Source organism: Oryzias latipes, chromosome 17, assembly GCF_002234675.1.
Source record: "Oryzias latipes chromosome 17, ASM223467v1".
In the NCBI taxonomy this organism is placed as follows: Eukaryota; Metazoa; Chordata; class Actinopteri; order Beloniformes; family Adrianichthyidae; genus Oryzias; species Oryzias latipes.
In genome coordinates, this window is record NC_019875.2 from 16,497,882 (window position 1) to 16,518,506 (window position 20,625).

The 20,625-nt window shown below is 41.9% G+C and overlaps 2 protein-coding genes across 3 annotated transcripts; one reads left to right on the top strand and one right to left on the bottom strand.

Annotated features, from left to right (window-relative positions):
- On the top strand, positions 1-3,869 carry LOC101155799 (nuclear autoantigenic sperm protein). Its single transcript, XM_011486493.3, has 13 exons — positions 1-134; positions 228-333; positions 1,021-1,101; positions 1,181-1,287; positions 1,359-1,634; positions 1,706-1,758; positions 1,828-1,904; positions 1,987-2,060; positions 2,751-2,939; positions 3,008-3,171; positions 3,263-3,304; positions 3,384-3,461; positions 3,538-3,869. Exons 2-13 carry the CDS (start codon positions 233-235, stop codon positions 3,661-3,663), a joined length of 1,368 nt encoding a protein of 455 aa, XP_011484795.1. The 5' UTR covers positions 1-134; positions 228-232; the 3' UTR covers positions 3,664-3,869.
- A 2,748-nt stretch (positions 3,870-6,617) lies between these two features.
- gpbp1l1 (GC-rich promoter binding protein 1 like 1) lies at positions 6,618-20,601 on the bottom strand. 2 transcript variants are annotated; one of them, XM_020710912.2, is made up of 12 exons: positions 20,532-20,601; positions 16,629-17,849; positions 16,205-16,319; positions 12,198-12,327; positions 9,572-9,900; positions 9,414-9,489; positions 9,135-9,331; positions 8,897-9,040; positions 8,652-8,807; positions 8,441-8,565; positions 7,359-7,461; positions 6,618-7,269 (listed from the first exon to the last, which is right to left on the bottom strand). In XM_020710912.2, the coding sequence occupies exons 3-12, from the start codon at positions 16,262-16,264 to the stop codon at positions 7,093-7,095; spliced, it is 1,497 nt and encodes a 498-aa protein (XP_020566571.1). In that variant the 5' UTR covers positions 16,265-16,319; positions 16,629-17,849; positions 20,532-20,601; the 3' UTR covers positions 6,618-7,092. The 2 variants fall into 2 exon arrangements, with proteins under 2 accessions (XP_020566571.1, XP_004079126.1); XM_004079078.4 differs by lacking the exon at positions 20,532-20,601 and adding an exon at positions 20,180-20,403.
- Positions 20,602-20,625: the final 24 nt, after the last annotated feature.

Here is a 20,625-nt window from a genome sequence, read left to right on the forward strand (position 1 = left end):
CGCAACCGGAAGTCAGAGGGAAACCGTGTGAGTATTTCGCGCCAAATTGAAACGCAGCAGCAGTCATTTACAGCGACGCGAGGGGATCAGTTCGGAGGTCATTCTATTACCTTATCTGCTGGCGTTTTCCTAATGTACGAGCAGGTGTTTTAACACATGTTAACTTTATTATCTGAACTGGTTGATGGCGGGAAAAGTTTTGAATGCACGCTTTTCTCCCCGCTCAGCCCACATGGAGGAGGCCAATAAGCTGATCGGCGCCGGGAAGAAGTTCCTGGTGATGGGGAAGGCCGTGGAGGCGGTGAGCGCCCTGCAGGAAGCCTGCGGCATGCTGTGAGTTCAGTTAGTTTGGACCTAAAAACCGAATATAAATGTGCATGGCATCTTTCATCCCACTGACCCTGAACGCATCACATTGATCAACATGTGTTTCCAATCATTTAATTAAGTGCAATTAGCCAGGTTGTAGACCAATTAAGCTGGAGTTGAGTTCGATGCATTTAAACCTTTAACAAGTGTTATTAAATAATAAAATTGTAAACAAAAGCAAAACACAAGTTTGCTCTTAATGTATTTATTAGGCACTAGGGGTGTCTAAAGTGCTTAGCAGTCGGTTCAAATAGCCTTAATAGTATTTAAGTTAATAGTAATCAGATTACACAAATGTTTTCTGAGGAATCGCCGGCAGTGAGATTAAAAAAAAAGTCCTGAACTGTCTTAAATGTAAAATAAAGAAAAACCATAATGATATAAAATGCACACTAGACTAAATTTAAAAGAATTTTAAGAGTAAACTTTTTTTTTAAGATCGTTACGTTTTTTTTCTTGTGGTTTTTCTGTTTTAAATCCTGAATAGAATGTCTAATAAAAGGTGAATACGATTCCTGATGACGGTACTATTTTTTTTTTCTGGATTTGCAGTTCTTATTCAAGGACAAATATTTTAAAATGGCTTTTCTATAATCTGATATAACTCGGTCTTTCATTATTCCACCTTCAAAATGTCTTTTTCTTCCTCAGAGCTAAACAGTACGGCGACACGGCAGATGAGTGTGGCGAAGCGTTCCTCTGGTGCGGTAAAGCTCTGTTGGATTTGGCACGGTAAGAGTTCAAATCCAAAGCAGCTCCGATCATACAAACCTAAAAAAAGAGACTGGTCCGATGATGGCTGTGCGTGCAGTATGGAGAACTCTGTCCTGGGAAATGCTCTGGAAGGAGTGCCGGAGGAAGATGAGGAGGAAGACAAACCCAAAGACTCAAACATTGAGAGCACGGAAAGCATCGATGGTGAGGAAATGCTTTGTAGAGCAGATGTCGGCGTCTTCATGGCCGCTGATGTTTTTTTCCCGTTTGGTCAGAGGAGACCAGGGATGAGCTCCGGGTTCAGGTGTACGACGCGATGGCAGAAAAAAAGGACGAAGAAGAGGAGAAAGCCGGAGAAAATCAGAGTGAAGGTGCAGAGAAGCCTGAAGGTCAACAGCCTAAAGCAGACGAGGGGGAGGAGCCAAACAAGGATGTCAGTCAGGAAAAAACGGAAGACGGGAAGGAGGCAGACCAGGAAGCAGCTGCTGAGCGGGAGGAAGAGTCTGCTCCTAAAGACAAACCTGAGGAAGAATCAGAAGAAGCCGTAGAAGGTGACGTTTCCTTGACTTCAAGTGTCAGAATGCTGTTGATGACCTCTCCTTTAACCGCTGGTGTTCTTCAGACGATGAAGGTGAAGATGAGGCAGAGGAGCAGGGCGATGGTGCTGCTGAGAAGGTACATCCAGACGCCCCTGCGGTCCTCTCTGGACTCTTTCTGTTTTAACATATTTGTGTTTGGCACCAGGACAGTGAGGATGAGGAGGTGGGGAACCTGCAGCTGGCCTGGGAGATGCTGGAAGTCGCTAAAAGCATTTACAAAAGGTTTTTCCAGCTCTTTCAGTGTTTACATTTCTCTCTCTCTTTTGTTTAATTTAATAAAGCTTTTTAAATCTGTTCCAACCAGAAAGGACACGAAGGAGGCCCAGCTACTGGCCGCTCAGGCGCACCTGAAACTGGGGGAAGTTTCTGCTGAATCGGGTACCAGAAGACTTGCTTTTACTTCCCTTATCTGCTTTTTTTCTCTCTTTGAAGCTCTTTAAAGGGGCCTCAAATACAGTTAGAATTGTTGCTGAAGTATTTTTAGTTTTGTAACTGCAGAAATGTGAGGATGACGTGCATCACTCACCATTTGTCTCTACTGCTTTGTGAACCGATGTGGATTTTTTTTTCATGCATCTGATCAGCTGGTCTAAGCAGCGCACCGATTGGTTGATTTGAGAAGCAAAAGAATTGGACTTGTACCGTTGGTTTTGTCATTGTAGATCAATGCGGGTGCTTGAATGCACGCGTGACGTTTCTCACACGGACAAAAACAAAAAGGAGCTTACTGTTGTTGGGACTTAGGTTACCGATGGAGGCAAAATCATGGAATAAAACTAATAAATGCAACATTTTCAGAAACTTATTGCATAACGTTTTGCACATTGATGGAATTATTAAAAAAATAGTATTTTTCTGTTAAAGAAAATGACGCGTTTCATGGTTATAAACCGTATTCCTGTTCATCAGCTCTAGACCTGCATAAAATACTCTGGTTGCTATGCAACAGTCAACCTCAGTAGCTGCTATTCTGACGAAAAAAACCATTTTGTTTGCTTTTTTTTTAATTAATTTTTTTATTATGCAATAGAGATTAGGCCTTTATTTCACGTCTCCTCTGACTTTAAGGAAACTACACACAAGCCCTGGAGGACTTCCAGGAGTGTCTGAAGCTGCAGGTGAAGCACCTGGAGGCGAACAGCCGTCTCCTCGCCGAGACCCACTACCAGCTCGGCTTGACGTACAGCCTGAACCTTCAATACAGCCCTGCCATTGAGGCGCTGAACAACTCCATCTCTGTCATCAAGAGCCGCTTGGGTAAGGTCTTAGACAAAAACTAAGGTCGTCCTCGGTGTACTCGGTCAGCCAGCTGGCTCGTCTTTCAGAGAAACTCGAGGAGCTGATGAAAACCGCTGAGGGTCCAGAAGCTTTGCCTGATGAGAGGAAAGAGATGGAGGAGCTGAAAGCTCTGCTGCCAGAGATCCAGGAGAAGGTGGAGGACGCCACAGAGGGCCTGAAGCTGGTGAAAGCGGCTGTGGGGGGAGATCAGGTCAGATGGCAATTGTTCTTACAAAATAAAAGATCAAAATCTGTTGTATTCCATGTGAAAATGTTAAATAACTTTCTTTTTCTTCCTGCAGGATGGAGGATCCCTTGTAAATGGAGGGGCTTCCAGTTCATCTGTAAGTTACTTTTTATTTTTTTCCCTTTTATTTTGAAAGAACTTCTTTGACATGACTCCTCCCCCTCCCTCCTAATTAGGTCAATGGCACTTTAAGCAACGGTGGGCAGACCTCTGCGGTTCCAGTGTCCAACATCTCCCACCTGGTCAGGAAGAAGGTCCGATTTCCTGATTTTTGTGAAGTAAAGCTCAAACTTTGAGCTCGTGTTCACGTATCTGAAACGACTCTTTCAGAGGAAACCAGAGGAAAGTCCAGTGAAGAAGAATGAGGTCAAGAAGGCAAAGCATGACCAAGACCAGGAGCCCGCCGCCACGGGAGACTCAAACGGACATGTCGACGAGATGGAAGTAGCAAAGTGAGACTTGGAAACGGAACCAGCGTCTGCTGCTCTGGACGGTTCATCTGCTTCACTGTTCTGGTTTTTTTTTTTTGTGAGGTGTTTTGTATCGTCAGGATCTTAAATTCTCCAAACTAAGTTCCTTCTCTTTTAATGTAAATATGTATTTCTGTGCTTGTTGGTTGTAGTGACTGTATAGATCAATAAAGATTTGTTGAATAAAGGGAAGTGTTGATTTGATCTGTGAATGAAACAGGAACACACTTCCTAAGGTTTTGGGGTTTTCTTCAGGTCAGTGTGGGACACATGTTGAGTTTCCATTTAAAGGATTTTTTTTTTTTTATTTGGAACAATTTTAAAAAATGTTTGTCTACTTTTGTCACATGTTTGCTTCTAGAGGATGTTTTAATTGATCTTTGGGTGGTAAACCCACAGGTGGGAATCGCGTTTCATAAATGACAAGGTTATCTAGTACTTTAGGCTGGAAGCCCTTTACAGTGGGTCCCTTTTACCCCCGTGCCCACCAGGCCTGAATTTAAAAATGCATAAACATGCTATCTTCTGCTTTGATCTATTGAATGACTTGCAGGTTTCATGTTGAATGCTGACACTTGGTTCACCTTTCAGCACATCTCAGGATTTGCCACAGCAATTCCGCTTTTACATTTTGGTTTGGCACATTTTTATGCTGATGTCCATCCTGACAACCCTGTATTTTATCTGGGCTGGGGACTGGCACAGGGAGACCCAGGCTTGGGCCCTCTAGTGGCTACATTAGTGTAAAGCACGTGTCAAACTCATGGCCCGCGAGCCAAATGTGGCCCTCCATGTCATTTTATGTGGCCCACGAGAGCATAAAGGTTTTTAATTTCTTAAAATAAAAATTGGTGTGTATTTATTCATATCTAGGGGGATTCAGGATGAAATATCGGATTGGGCAACTATACATTAGGACTTAAACACTGTCCATATAACCAAACCTGGCAGAATCAAATTTAAAAGGATTTATTCTAGCATATAACATGTTTTCTATGCAACTGTTATTGCCACTTTAAAAAGTAATAAGTTATTTAACATTAAGGAGTAGTTGCATTTATTTTTCATTACATTTGGTTACATGTCTAAGTTACATCTGGCCCTTTGAGGACAACCACTATTGCTGATGTGGCCCTCGATGAAAATTAGTGTGACGCCCCTGGTGTAAAGTGTGACGGTCTTGCCCAAGACCTACACTGAATGAAAATCATTGCCCCCCCTGGAGAAAACCCCCCACTTTTTTCATGCGTCCTCCTGCCTCTTACGCTCTGCATTTACCTTGCTTGGGACAGGACACTAGTTTGGGCCTATAGTAGTCTGCATTTACCTTTTTTTTTCTTTTTATGTCTATTTTTCCATGTCATTGATTTTTGACAACTGTTCTAATTTTTGTTTTTGTAATTCTTAATCTTTAGTTAATTTTAGATTGGGGGGAGGAAGGCAGTTGTGGCATTTGGGGGGGGATATTACCTATGTCAAACCTTGATACACACACATTCACACACTAATGCCAACCTATAACCACCAGGAGCAATGTGGAGTTCAGGGTCTTGTCCAAGGACACGGCGACCCTCTCAGGTAAGGGAACTGAACCTGCGATCTTTTGCTTAGAGGTTGACCATTCTACCTGTGCACCACGGCACGGCCACATGCTTTCATAGCCCGTCTTAAGGCCGTTAAAACAAAGCTTTTCTGTAAGGCCTCATTAGCGAACAACTGTCTTTTTTTTCCCCTTTCAATGACACCAATATCAGTACAGATGATCTGGTTGCTAAACTTCCTTTTCTACACGTTTCCCTCATTGTTGGTGTGGAGAAAATGGACATAAAACATTTGATTAGTTAGTACAAACCAAGAATAAAAGCAGCTCAGACAAATAAAACCATTAAGATTAAAAAATATAAATATACGGCCATAAACCATTAATAATTGAAAAGCAGTAAAAAGCTGATTTTATGATACATTTATGAAACTTGCGGAAATTTTAAAGAGCGGATATAAGAACACTGTTTTTTCTGTGAGAAAATGGGACTATTAGTAGTCAGATTCATATAATGCAGTTGTGTTTTCTTGAAAAACGTATTTCCCAGAGGAGACGTGAACATCACACGCTGATCATCTTCTGATCGATTGTCAAAGCGTTCCCCGTGGTCTTTCAATCACGATTATGCCGTTGTTAGCCACAAATCTAAAAACCTGTCTTTTTCTAGGACATAGTTTCTTTAGAGCAGCAGGTGTTCATTAGAAATTCACCTCATGAGTTTCGGGCGGAACCGTTGGTGCAGAGCAAACCCGTATCCACTTCCCATCATCCATCTGTTTATATGCTCTCCTGCTAGCTTACAGCCCCTCACACCCCCCCAACCGAAGATTACCGCTGCAGCAAAAAAGGTGAGCAGCATAGGAGCTTTCCAGCTGTAGTTTTGAGCCAGATGTTGACTCAGACGAGGAAAACAAAGAGGAACATGAATCCATTTGTCTGCATCAGAATGGAGCAGAGCAGGAACTTTGCTGTCTACCCAGCCTGCTTTCTACACAATACAATCTTTTTCCAGCATATTTTTCCGTCTGCTCCTGATTTCCAACAATCGGAATAAATAAATACTCAGAAATGGAATTTAAAGCTCAATTTGCTCAAAATATGCCTTCCATCATCAGACAAATGCCACAAGAACACGTTAAAAAACAGGATTTTCATCAGTGGGTCCAGCTTTAGTAAATAAACCAGCTTCCTTTAGTAGATTCTAGTTTGGGATTTTATCTTTTTGAAGCTAAAAACAAAGCTTGGTTTCCATTTTTTCAGTTTGTCGAAGAAGAGGAAATGTTGTGTCATCTCTGACTAACCCCTCCCACCCAGCAGCAGGTCTTGAGGAGCCTTTCAACTTCACCTTTGCCCCCCTGCCGAGTGAAGCAGACAGAAACACCACAGCAGGCGGCTTTGTATTGAAACATCTCAGCTTGACAGGAACCAATTTTTATTAATATCATTAATAATGTGTCATCAGCATCATCAATGAAATGAGTTAGTCTGTTTAAAGCAGAATCAAGAGTGCATTCGTTGCCCTTCTTTTCTTGATGAACACCTCAGTTCCACGAAGCGAGGAAGAGACGGGAAGGAGGGGGGGGGGGGGCTGCTTGGGGTGGGGGCGTGTCAGAGGTCAGGGTCTGCAGTCAAAGAGGAGCCGCAGGAAAACGCAGGAATCCCCTCCTTCACTGGGATATGATTGGTTTTTCCCTTGTGCAAGAACAAAAAAAAAATAAACTAAAGAAAAGAAATCAAAAGAAAGTCAAACAGTGATCTAAAAACAAAAAGAGGAGGGGGGGGGAGCTGCTTGTTGCGATGTGGTGTTGGCTGCTTTGTTTATGTGGTCATTTTATTATAATTATTATTATTGTTTTGTTCTGTAAAGCCACGTTAGGATTTGATGCAGTCGTCGTCGTCGGAGGTCTGGCTGCTGCTACTGGTGTCGGATTCCGAGCCCTCCTCCTCCTCCTCGTGCGCCTCCGCCACACTCCTCCAGGGGGTGAAGTGGAGGGTCACGCCCCGCGTCCTCGGCAGAACCCCGTTTCTCTGCATGCCGTTGCGCTTCAGCTGGTCAAAAGACGGCAGAAGTGAGGGCCAGAGCGGCGGGTGGGAGGGGAAAAAAAGGGGGGGGGGTGCCGGCTGAAGCTTCTCCTCACCTGCTCGGTTTTAGTCTGGAACTCCCTCAGCTCGTCTTCGGTCAGAGGCAGGAAGTTGTCGTCGTTTTCTGGATACTCCTGCCACCCCATGGCCTTCAGTAACCTGCAGAAGAAGAGTGGCATCAACATCACTCCTGGTGGTTTCTAATCAAAGATTGACTTGGACTTAAGATCGACTAAAACCAAAAAAAACAACAACAAAAAAAGCAAAACGCAGTTTAAAAAACAAAATTAATGCAGATCATTGAATAATTTAGTTTCAGCTTAAAAGCTTCAAGATTTGTCGACAAAAACGTTCCCATAATTCTGGCTTAGTGGTAAATTCAATTCAATTCAATTCAATTTTATTTGTATAGCCCAAAATCACAACAACAGTCGTCTCGATGGGCTTCGAAGTAAAACATGAACTCAAAAGGATCACGAATACAAAGAGTTCAATAGTAAAATACTAAAATGAACTAACAAACTGACTAAGCTATACTGGCATCCCTGCCCTTAGACCCCCCTTCGCGGTAAGGAAAAAAAAAAAAAAAGACAAAATTGCGAATGAACAAATATTTGTATGAGTCTTAATAAAATCCTCTTGGTTAGATTTAGACTGAAATCATCCAAACAATTTGGCAAAAAGAGGCTTGATATTTTTGTGGTTTCCATTAGAGATCATTAATCCTCCTGTAAATGTAATCCAAGCTTTCAGTGACTTCGAGCTGCGTCTACAAAGCTCCATAAAGCGTGTAAGGAACAGCGACAGCCAAACATTTACGCTCCGTTCACACCGGGCTCGGACAGCGCGCGTTCAGGCGACCACTTCTATTGAAAAGTCTAGAAACGCGCGTTTAAGGACATCCCATAAAGAACGAGGGGTTCATTTAACTGATAAAAATATGGAAAAGCATTCAAACATCTGCAAACAAACCAGGAGAAATAACAACCCTTCAGATGCAAATAAAAAATAAAAATAAAAAAAATCCTTCCTTTAGATGCATTCTGGATTTTACACACATTGATGAGCATAACTGTCAGGATTCATTGAGATGTTAAAGAAGAGATTTTAGTTGGCAGCTGAACTGGAGGCGCCGTACCTGTGCTCCGCCTCCAGTGAGCTGGACAGATGTTCTGTATCCGAGTCACTGAGCGAGTAGGACATCCCGTTCTCGTGGCAGTTTTCCTCTCTGTATGGTTTGGGTTCTGGGGTGCTGCTTTCACCCTAAGATGACATTTTTTTTAAAAGATGAGTGCATTTCCTGGCATTATGTCATGGGCTCTGGTGACGGCGCTGCACCCACTCCCCACCTCTCCTGATGTTCCCGGGCTGCTGCTCGTGGTCAGCTCTCCCGTTCCTTCGTCCTTCAGAGCTCGGAGGAACTCACTTTTGCGGTCCGGGCCGCGGCGCATCAGCTTCAGCCTTGACGGGGCGATATCTATGGGAGGAGTGGTGCTGGAGGGGTGCTGTGAGGACGAGCAGGACGAAGGATTGTATGAAAGCCCTAAACGCGTGTCTCATTTCTTCTTCTCTGGTGGCTGAGGACGGCGCTCACCTCTTTCTGGGGGTTGTGCTGTGGTGCGCTGACGGGGGTGCTGGGTTTGGCTGCAGACATGGGGCTGGTGAAGACCGGATCTCGGCCCTGCATGTGAAGACCCGGCTTTGTGATCTCTCTGCCTCCAGATTTCCACTGGGCGCTCTGAGGAGGAGTCACAGAGCTCGTCATCTCCAAACGCTCTGATTCACACATTTACTGCATAACTCTAAAAAAAGACAAATCTAAAGCCTCTTACTTTGACGGGGGCCACGGCAGGCTTGGGGACCAGGTTCTTATAGACGCTGGAGCCTGTGATGGGGGCTTTATTGCCATTGGTGGGCAAAGCGCCGGCAGTGGCGAACCCTGCAGAGAAGGCTGTGCTGGTGTCCTCTTTCGAAACCTTTTTGATAACCAGCATTTTGGACACCATCTGTTTGCCGCTGGGCGGATTTTCTGGAACAGAATCCGGATTATGGAGGATGAAACTTGAGAGGACAAAGACCAAGGAAATGAAGAGGCAACTGAACGCTCTTACCCCACACACCAGCATGGGGAGCCACTGCGCGCGTTTGAATCCCAGGCTTTCCAGTTGTTTCAGGGTTCAAGGAAGGCTAAACAATTACAATCCCCATTAAAAAACATGACTAATCCAAATGTTATTAATCTGTGGGAAAATGGCAAGCATCAACTTACAAAGTCCTCCTCTACAAACTTCAGCTTGTCATCCTTGCTGTCTTTGCGTTCCTCGTTGGGAAACTTGTCCTGGTACGAGGTTCCTTTACGGGGATGAAAGCTGCCGTTGCGCTGCCGGTGTCCCCCCTGCCTGTCCCTGTCGCCCACTGGCCTTTTGGGGTGACGTCCCTGATGGTGGTGGCCGTCCTGGGCCCCGCGTGGCGCCCCGTGCCAGTTGGACGCGTCCTTCCAGCAGGAGCCCCCTGCGAGCCCGCCGTGCCCCCCTTTGGCCACCCCGGAGTCCACAGAGTCGTGCCTCAGCAGCAGCGAGGGCTGCTGCCAGCCATCACCTGCAGGCAAACACAGAAATAGATCTAAGAACATGAAACGCCAACAGAGGAGGGAAAAATAATCCAGAGAAAAGAAACAAACCAAAGCATTTGGATCATTTAGATCCATTTGTTTTGTAGAAATATCTCAATTATTGTCAACAAGAAAGGACATTTTTAATAAAGAAAAAGAAAAAATCTCAAAATGACCCCTCCCACATGACCTTTGACCTGCAGCGTGTAACCTGAAGACGCAAACATCCGACTACAGTTTCAAGCTGGGCCACACCTTTACACCCTTGTCTGTAAATTCAGTGTTATCTCAAAGACCAACGACAAAATAAAATAAAATATCAAACTTACAGGAGGAACAAAAACAGCGCGATGTAAAAAAACAGGAACTGCGTAATGACAACTTTAAACCTCTCTTCTTCTGTTGCAGAGCTCTCACACTAATTTCTCTTGTTTGAGAGTCGTTTTATTTTGAAAAAAGGGTTTTGGTTAAGCGTGCTTTCACATTTCCATTTATATTAAGAGACAAACGGATTTTCAAAGGGATTTTTGAAGAAAACAATGACAACAAATTTATTAAAAAGAAAAGTAAATACAGGCTAAAACCACAGAAACACAGGATGTTTTGGAGGAACTTTAAAAAAAGGAGAAGCTTTCAGTGTGACGCTTTAAACATCAACACAAACCACAAATAACAACTGTACGTTGTCCCTTGATCCACAAACAAAACACACAACAGAACCAGAAGAACTCGTAAAAAAAACTGTTTTTCTTTTTTTTGGGGTCAGTAAATATTTTGTGAAAGGTTTAAGAACATGAGTGCACGTCATTTTTCTTGAGGGGACGCTACAGTTGGTCCATGTTTTATGTATGGAATATTCCAAAAATGGCAGAAAACCCTGAGCTTGTTGATGTGTTGCAGTGAGGGGAAGTCCCATTCAAAGTCGGTGGAAGATGACTCAAGTTTCACGTCAGTAACCTTAAGAAAACCTTCAGACCAGGCTGAAAATGGCCAGGCATCAAATAACTACAAATAAAACCCATTTTAGCTCGTCTATCAGTAGAGCCATGAAGCTTTTTAGTTTTAGTTTCAGTTCATCTGGAAGAGCTGGAATTCAGATAAACAATAGGAATTTCAAAAACAGACATCAGAAAATACGCTGCACCTCTGCTGATGCTTGTATTTGTGCATAAAATGCTACAATATGTCATCCATGATTAAGTCCAAAGCAAATGCAAATGCATGTCTGAATCAGCTCAGATGTTTGAACAATTAAAGGTTACTTTTAAAGACAAGCTTTGGATTTTTGTTGTTGAAGATGGAAGAATAAAAGCCCAACATTGACAGATCTGTGCTGCTCCGCTGCAAACATCCATCAATAACAAAATATTTATAGAACGCGTTTCATATCAGCTGCAAAGCGCTTTAAAGGCCCACTCCAATGAAAATGTTGTTTCTGCTCATTTTCAAATGTTATTTATTTTTCTGATTAAAAAGAAATTAAAAAGAAAATAGCATTTCTGAATATGTCTTCAAATCGTGAATAAAGAGCACACAATTTTTTTTAAAGAGCGTTTTGTGACGTTTAAAAAGCTGGCTGGGCCACAGGCTCCTTGTTTTCAGCTCTCAGCAACTGGGAAGGGAAAGGGGGCGGGGTTGCTGTGCGCCAACAGTCCCGCCCAAAACTCAGAGGCATATTTGTAATGAATTACTGCCGCTCTGCAGAAACTGTGGGCCGACATACTCATAATTAAAGGACCAGTAGGAACGCTTTTAAAAACTGATCTAAAGATGATCGGAGTGGGACTTTGAAAACAAAAACAAAGATCTATCCTGCAATAAAAGCACGGCCAACTTACAGGTATCTAAAACCAAAAACAGACATGAACAAACACCAAAGTCTAAACAAATGACAGAACTAAAGAGAGACCCTGTCAAACTAAAGTAAACTTTACAAAAATAGGAAGCAACAGGAAGCTTTCAAAAACTCAACGAAATAAAGACACAAGTGCTAAAATAAAATTGTAAATAAAATATAAGACGTATAAACACCATCAACTTATGAATAAACCATTATTTTCAAACAAAAACCACTCCATACATCCAAAAGTGATCAAACCAAAACCAATTTGATTCTGAATTGAATGAAAAGCTAAAGTAAAACTGTTTGTCCCTCTGCTCCCCGTCCTGGACAGACACAGCAAGGGTTGTGTATTTGCACAACTAGATATGGAGCAAGTTTAATGATTTACATTTGTGCGTCTCACGCTAGCTTTTGTTGTGCGACTGCCGTGGGCTGGGTTACCTGACGGGGCGCGCAGAGAGCCGTTGTTGAAGAAACCGTCGGAGGAGTTGTGGCGGCGGCGGCTCACAGCGGTCCGGGCGTCTCTGTGGTGGTGCGGCTCACCTTGCTTGTCAAGGTTGGCAGCAGGGGACTGTAGGACAACAAAAGCAGGGACGTCAGAAAGGGGGACATGATGCTTTTACACACAACCTGAACACCAATGATCTCACCAGGACCTGCAGTTGCACTAACTTATTTTAGTCTGCCATAAAATCAGCTCAGATGGTGAATAATTTGCATTTCAAAGTTACGGTGACTCTAACAGTCTATTTTTAAAGGACAAAATTAACAAAAAAAAAACTCCAAAACTGTGTTTATTTTGAAAGTCTGCACTGAAACCTCCTGGATCTTTCTGCAGCATGTTCTCATAATCAGATCAGGTTCAAAGGCCGCGTCTGATTGCGGGCGTCACTCCTGCCAGCGACGGCGGGGAGCTCGGATAGCGTCAGACGCACAAAATCTACTTATACTGCATAAGCTACAGCTCCAATCCTGTCAAGTGAATGCAGAGCCGCCAGTCAGCGAGGTCATGCGTCAGGACAGAAACCACAGCCTCGTCCTCTTTGCCGATGCGATCGGCTCATCTGTGCAGAAACGTCGGAACGACGACATCAAGCTCCAAAAATGAGAACACTTTACCAACTTTGCTTCTATCCAAACAGCTCCTAAAGTATCACAAAGAAAAGAAAATCTCCTTTTTGGTTTTCAATATACCCTGTACATTTAAGACATTTAAAAGATTCATGTTGAAAACTGTGAGGGTATAGTGGAGCACAGCAAACCATAAAAAAATATGGTTTCCTTCTTTTGAACTGGACCTCAATGGCAGGCAACATTTTGAGGAAGCAGAGATTTGAACAAACGTCACTTAAGTTCAAGGTTCAAGATTTGAGTGGACCTCAGAGAAACAGCTTCCAACTCAAACAAACAAAAAAGGGGCATCAAACCACAGAACACAAAAAAAAAAAAAAACATTTGTCGAAAATTATCTTCACAGTTTCTCTCAGAAATGACACACACAAGTTCCAAACAAGTCTTATTTGAATAGATATTTAGCGGCTCCTCGTCGTCAAATATAAGGAAGAGTTTGTTCCTGAGCTTTAGAGGACAGATCCAGATTTGAATTCAGCTGCAGGAGCAGCTTGATGTGACGGCAAAGCTCCTCTACAGCTTGTGTCGTGAAAATAAACGAGTTTCTAAAACAATCTATTTAAGGGCCGGAACAGAAAAGCAGCAACGAGAAAGCAGCAGCAGTCTGCAAAAACAAGAAGAATTCTGATTTGAAACAAATTGATTGGGTGTCACATTAAATAAAGATAATTCAATTATTGAACAACCCTGATAAACCTCTACTGTTCGTACAAAATAAAAATAAAAAATTCTAAACGATACTTAAAGCACAGCGACCTACAGGCTGAGCTTTTTTTATTTTTTTAAATCAAACACGAAAAAAGATGTACTCCGATATAAAAAAATAAATAAATAAAAAAAGCAAAGAAATCCTGTTTGGGGCAATTTTAGCATTTTTCTGATGATGGAGGAAATATTTTTTTTTAAAAAGATTAAATTGCATTTCCAGGTTTTTACTTTTTTCAAATCGTTGTGAATCAGAAGCAGATAAATAAATGGTGTTTTTGAAAAAGTTTATTTGTGACGTAAAAAAAATCTCTGGGTGGGCCACAAGCTCCGTCTCCAAGCTCTCAGCAAAGAGATGGGGAAGGGGGGCGGGGTTGCTCTGCGCCAACAGTCCCGCTCAACATTTCTAATCAACTACTGTCCCTCTGCTAAAAACTGAAATAGAAACAGACACAGGTTTTCAGATTTTGGCCTAAAAACAGCATCATCATAATTAAAGGACCACTGGGAACGCTCAAAGATGATCAGAGAAGCTCTTTAAATGAAAGACAAACCAGTGAGCTTTGTAGCAATAAATTACATAATATGATAGTTTAGCTAAAAATATGTGTCAAACTGATTGGGTACAAAGAAAACTCAATATTTCTGCAGATGGAATGATTTTTTGAATGTTATAGAGCTTTATTTAATCAGCTGGGACAGCAATAATAGTCAGAGTTGAACATGCCTCATTATAATGAACATTTTCTGACGGTTAATCAGAATATGTTCAAACCAGTTTCTCAGGAAAACATGGAATTGAGTCTTTTGAAATATAAAGCCACTATGGTTTGCACTGTAGACTGCAGGAGGAAGTCGGCCCCCAAACATCACGTTACTGTGGGTTTGGACCAAAGATGTGCACCCAGATGTCCAGGAAGGCGAGCAGAAACCGTATCAATCCTATTCAATTCATAAACATAGACCTGCTATGGTGGACTTAATAGATGCAAGCCCTGCAGCTGACCCCACATTGACCCTAGAGCAGCGGTCCCCAACCTTTATTGCGCCACGGACCGCTTTGATGTCTGGCAAAATTCTCACAGACCGGTATGTTATATGTGGCAGACACACGCTGCGGCAAGGCTGCAATAAAGGCGAGACACGTGATAAGACGTTCTCTGCACTTTTATTTTGACACGCTAACATTGTACATCGCACAGGTGTCATCATCCTCTCCCCTTCCCACACTCATTGTGCTAAAAAGCAGTAAACACAACAGGAAGAAAAACTAACGGTGAAACAACATAACTGCCGGATGAAAGGACATGTAGGCAAAGAGAAACACCCGGCTCAACCCTATTTTAACCAAAGCAGGCAAAGGGGATTGATTTCATTCCCTGTGATGCCAGCTCCGACAGTAACCCCTGCAGCCAGCAGACCAAACGTGCACGTGACCGACACTACACTACAACAAAATAATATGACTTGCATGAAAACTGTGGTATTTTCTAAACATAACAATAAACACGAATTATGACATGAGCAACGCCCTCTCTGCCCAAACACTCCCTGGTTGCTATTATTGCAACATTTAAACATGCCTTCAAAATAAGTGCATGGAAAATCCAACTCAACACAATGCTGAATGGTTTGAGGGAATCTCCCGTTGGGACTCCGGATACTGTCTATTAAATGTAGCTTTCTTTTTTTTTAGAAGTGGAAGGCTCCAAAAACTTTCCAAAGACGTTTGTTTTTTACTCATTTTGCTAGTTCCTGGGTTTTATTTTAGCGGTATCCTATCACGTGACCGAGACGAGCGAATTGGCCTGCATCAGGAGTAACATAGACTGATGTAACAGAGAATCCGGCAATTTTTCAAAATAAAACATCTTTCAGATTCCGAAATAAATAAAACATAAATAAAACAAATCAAATGACCCACGGACCGGTACCGGTCCGCGGCCCGGGGCTTGGGAACCACTGCCCTAGAGGAACCACGAAGCTACAAAGTATGGGCTCCTTTATGTCAGCCATTAAGATGCAGTGAGATGAAAATTGTGTTTTTAGTCCGTGTAGCATTTTGCTCATGATGGAGGACCTATGTAAAGAAAATAACAATTAAAACTGCTTTGCTGAGTATTTTGTTATTCAAATAGTGGTGAATCAGGAGCGGACCATTTGAAAAAGTTGTTGCACAAAAGCTACAGTGGGTGGGCCAAAAGCTTCCTGCTCTGCTCCATTCTGATGCAGACAAATAGATTCATGTACGTCTTTGTTCTCCAAATCTGAGTCAAAACTGTACGGCTGTATTGCTCACTATTTTTGTTGCACCACTAGTGTTAGGTTAGGGGTGTGAGGGGCTGTAAGCTAGCGAGAGAGCATGTAATGGAAAGCTCTCAGCAATGGGGAAGGGAAGGGGGGTTGCTCTGCACCGAGAACTGTCACTCTACAACTTTTGTCCCAGAAAACGACACAGGTTTTTTGATTTGGGCTAAAAATGGCATCGTCATTGTCAAAGGACCGCTGGGAAGAGTTTGAAAACAGATGCAATAGATTCATGTTTAGCTGTCACACACACACACACACACACGCACACACATATCTCAGAGAGCGCTCAGATGTTCCTCTACCTTGGCAGGCTGGGGAGTGGAGAAGTTAAGCCAGGCAGGGACAAAGTCATGCTGCGCCATTTAGGTCCAGTGTTTCCGGTCAGTGGATCGAGGCATCAAACCTCATGGCCAGGATCTAGAAAAAAATACACAAACACAGATCTTTGACACAAGAATCGACACCTACACTCATGTTGATGATTAGATTACACTTAAAATTATTTGTCCAGGATCAGTAATTAAAGAAAAAAAAAAAACCACAGCAAAATAACAACAACAAACAAATCTTCATTTGTTACAGCAGAGTCTGAAACGCTGATTCCTCCTGCTCGGCTTTTGACATTTAAACGATCAGCTAATAGAATCCAAACAGATTATTTCTGTTTATCAAATGCATAATGTCATTTAAAGGCCTTTAAATCTGTGTGGGGAACTTTGAAATTACCCCAGAGTCTTTGGCTCTGAAGTCCTCTGCCTCTCTCCTGGTCCGGCTGGGCTCGGTTCCTCAGGCCTGCTGGCTCTGACGACGGAGCGCGTGCACCGACGGAGGGGGAGCAGCACACCAAAAACGCCCACACCACCTCCAACAGGACACCTCAGCCCCTTTCTCCAGAGGCAGATCCCTTCGTCCAGGGTGGAACACTTGGAGAGGAGCAAAATGTTTTGCGGGAATGATCTGGAGTGATCCAGAAAGCTGGCCGAGGCGAGGCGGAGGGGCGGCTTTCCCTTCTCAAAGCTGAATCCAAGTGGTTTTCCTGCTGGTTGATCAGAGGACACTTCTCCGTTGGCGGGTCAAATCCTTCAACGTCTGCGACGCCTTTACTCCACTCGTCATGAGTAAGACTCAAACCCCAGTTTATAGGATTGCAAAAGCGAGGCGATGTGAAAGAGGACGAAAAACCCGACTCTTCTTTTTAACAACAGAAATGAAAAGTGTCCTGAAACATGGACGACAGTTTGGAAGGGTGTCCACACCAGAGGGAGGAAGAGACCGGTGTTGTCCTGCCACACTTTGTGCCAGTTCGCTTTCTGCAGATCCGCCTTTTACCGAATCATTTTAAGATCTACCTTAAAGCATTAGGCGGGGGAAAAAAAAGGAAAAATGAATTTCCAGACAGTCTTTTATTGGCAATTGAGTAGCTTCGAACCACAGCTCACCTCATTAAAGTGGTTCAAAGACTGTCTTATTAGAAGAAAATAGCGCACAAGAGGTTCAAAGTCACATGACAATGAAGGAAGTAAAGCTCTATGTTACATTGCGGTCATCTTCGGTTTTGGTTAATGAAAGGGTGTTGCTGTTGAAGGATGCATCGTAAGGCCTTTTCTGTCGTAATAATAGTTACTATCACATTTGATAGATGCCCATTGAATGAGCTGAACTTTTCTGACTGTCCAGGATAAAGAATTCAACTCTGATTTCATAAGATATTCAAGGTCAAAAGTCCTTCATGGGAGGCCTTCAGCGAATAGTCCCAAAAAGAAACTCTGAAAAAAACAGCTCAACCTGCTTCAGATCTGGAAAAGGGCCCAAAAAAGATCCAGAAAAAATCAAAAACCGGGCTTGTCCTTCCTTAAATGTGTTTTTGTCCGACCCGAAAGGATGCTTTAATTGACGGTTTTGACGGGTCTTGCTGAGGGTTCATATGTACGGGCACAGGAAGTCAAGCTGCAAGAAACGACAACAAACAAACAAACAGAATTAGGACTCGGAAAATGTGAAGTACAAACAACCTGAGCGCGTTCTTAGTGGTACAAGTAACTACACATCGGTGTTGTTGTGCAGTTTCTGATGCTGGTCAAGCAAAAAGTCTGATCTATTTAGTCGAATCTTCAGTAAGAAAAGAAACAAGAAAACTGCTTAACAAAACAAAAAAAACCATTCAAAATATATTTACAAATGTAAACACACCTTAGACAAAAAACTAAAATAATCAAATTAATGGACTTTGGATATGGACTTCTTTTAAGACTATTTTCATCTAAGTATATATTATATTTGTAAGATGTTTTGAATTTTAATAGCAATTCATTTAGTGTTTAAAAGTGTATTTTGACTAAACACCCCTCTATGTGTTTATCCTGTAATAATTCATCAAGTCTGGACGCTTCAAAAAGAGATTTGGTGAAAGAAAACCAAACCAGAAACATCACAACTCGCACGGGATTTTTCATGTGAGGATGTTGTTCACCTTTCAGCACATCATTGCTTTTATGAGGATTATTTGGGGTTTTAGATCCTAATTTAGATGACTTTTGGGGAATGTACACATCTTCCCTTGAATGTTTTTAAATTGCCCGTTAAGCATGTAGACATTACTTGGAATTGCACGGGAAACATACAAAAATATGAAGATTAAAAGGTAAAAAAATTGAACTATTTGACACTATTCATATATTTTTGTTGCCCATCAATATCTACAAATACATTCTTGCAATTTTACCACTAATGCAGGCATGTCCAAAGTCTGGCCTGCGGCTGACGTTCAGATTTCTACCAGCCCACAGGTTCCTGTCATAAAATCAATAAGCGCCACCCATGCAGCTTCTAAAAACTGTGTGCGATTTCTTGATTGTGATTGGCTAAACTCCGTCATAAGCGACACAGTGGCTGGACCTTTCTGTGACACTTTCTAGATCGTGTCGACTGTACGCTAAATGAATGGATTTGTTTCTGGGATCAAAACCAGCGTTTTGCACTTCTGACAAAGATGAATGTTTTCTTGTTCACATGATTTACATTTAAAGCTTCACAGTAAGCACTTAAAAAGTAAAAAGAATAATATGCAATTTATATTATGAAGCCAGACTTAATGATGACAAATGTTTTTTACTTTCATCAAGGCTTTCTTCATTTTATTTCTGGCCTACAAATAAAAAAATCACAGTCATTTGGGTAAAGTTAAATATATTTCTGTTCTATGCGAAAGAAATGAAAAGAATCCCAATGCAAAACACTTCAGTAAATTGTTTGTTTGCATTTAATGTTATAAGTGTTCAAAGAATGAAGGCTAAATGATTGATTTCTGCAAATAATCAGTGCATAAAACATTATTGTGATAAAATAAAAGACATTTGAGCTCAAATCGACCCCAGAATATAACACTAAAGAAAAAATAAAGTTTTTTTAAAAGAAAAAAAAAAGTTTTTTTTCTTGATACTTGTATTCTGGGGATAACACCCACACAATACAACCTTTAATTGTTGCAAGACGCCAGATTCCTGTAATTTTCACATAAAATCGAGTTCAAAATGAATTAAAATTAACGTTTAAGTAGTAAAAACCTAAATGAATAAAGGCTTTACTCACTCCTCCTTTTGTAACTATTACGTAACAGATTATCATCAATGAGTTCACCACGGCTGAAGTGTGCAGCATAAACATTAACTTCTTAGCGATTTCATGCTAACACAAAGCTAAAATGGCTACATTGGGAAGGGAAAAATACTTTGTGAAACCTTAAACCAACGCGAACAAGCAACACACAGCCGATAAACACTGCAGCAACTCCACAGCTGCGCACGTTTTAGCCAAGCTAGCTAGCTAAATGTTGTGTATTATGCTGCATAATAATCATTGAATTAAAGAGATGCTAACACAAGTGACAAGAACTTCAGTATTAATTAGTTTAGCAGCTAAATAGGCTCTAACTGCCCAGCTAGTAAACTAGTAGTGAGCCAAAGCTCATGTTAGCTGCTGGTTTAGCCAATCGCTATCGATACCTAGCTAGTTAAGTCGAAGAAACTAAACTTTGAAGTAATTTAGATTAGTTAGATCACCAATTGCTATTGGACCAATAATAACACATCCATTATTTCACAATTTGCTTCAAAGTATATGTCTATGCAGCTGTCAGTGTGTACAATGGAGGTAAATATACCTGGCTCGGCTGGAACAACACTGTATCAAAATGGCTACCTTAGCAGCGGCAGCACACATTTATCAACTGCTAAGTGCTAGCGAGCTAACTTGCAATGTTGCAAGACATTAGCACGTACCTTTTCTGTGCAGACGGTCAATTGAGCAGAATAAGTCAAATATATAAACACGCTCCCAGAACCAAGGGGATTGAGCTCTTAAGCAAGTATAACCTTCACTGAAAAAAGGGGCCGTCGATGTTTGTTTGGGTTTTAGGTGCGCTTTACCACTGGCGCTGGCACTAGGGGATTCGTGCTGTATTCACTGTGCTGCGTTCAATACCGCTCATGGTTAAAAAACTTTGTCGAAACTCAGAAGTTTTTTGTTTTTTTACTTAATCTTCTTTCAACAAAGCTTGGACAAATAAAAAAATCCCAATTAACTAAAAAAATACAAAATGTATACAAAGTGTATGATTAATTTTATGCTTACAAATAATGTTCCCGCGGATAATCTTTTCGGAAGGGATTTGCGATTGTGAACACAACTCAGTCCATCCCCGCCAACGACAGTCATATCAATCGAC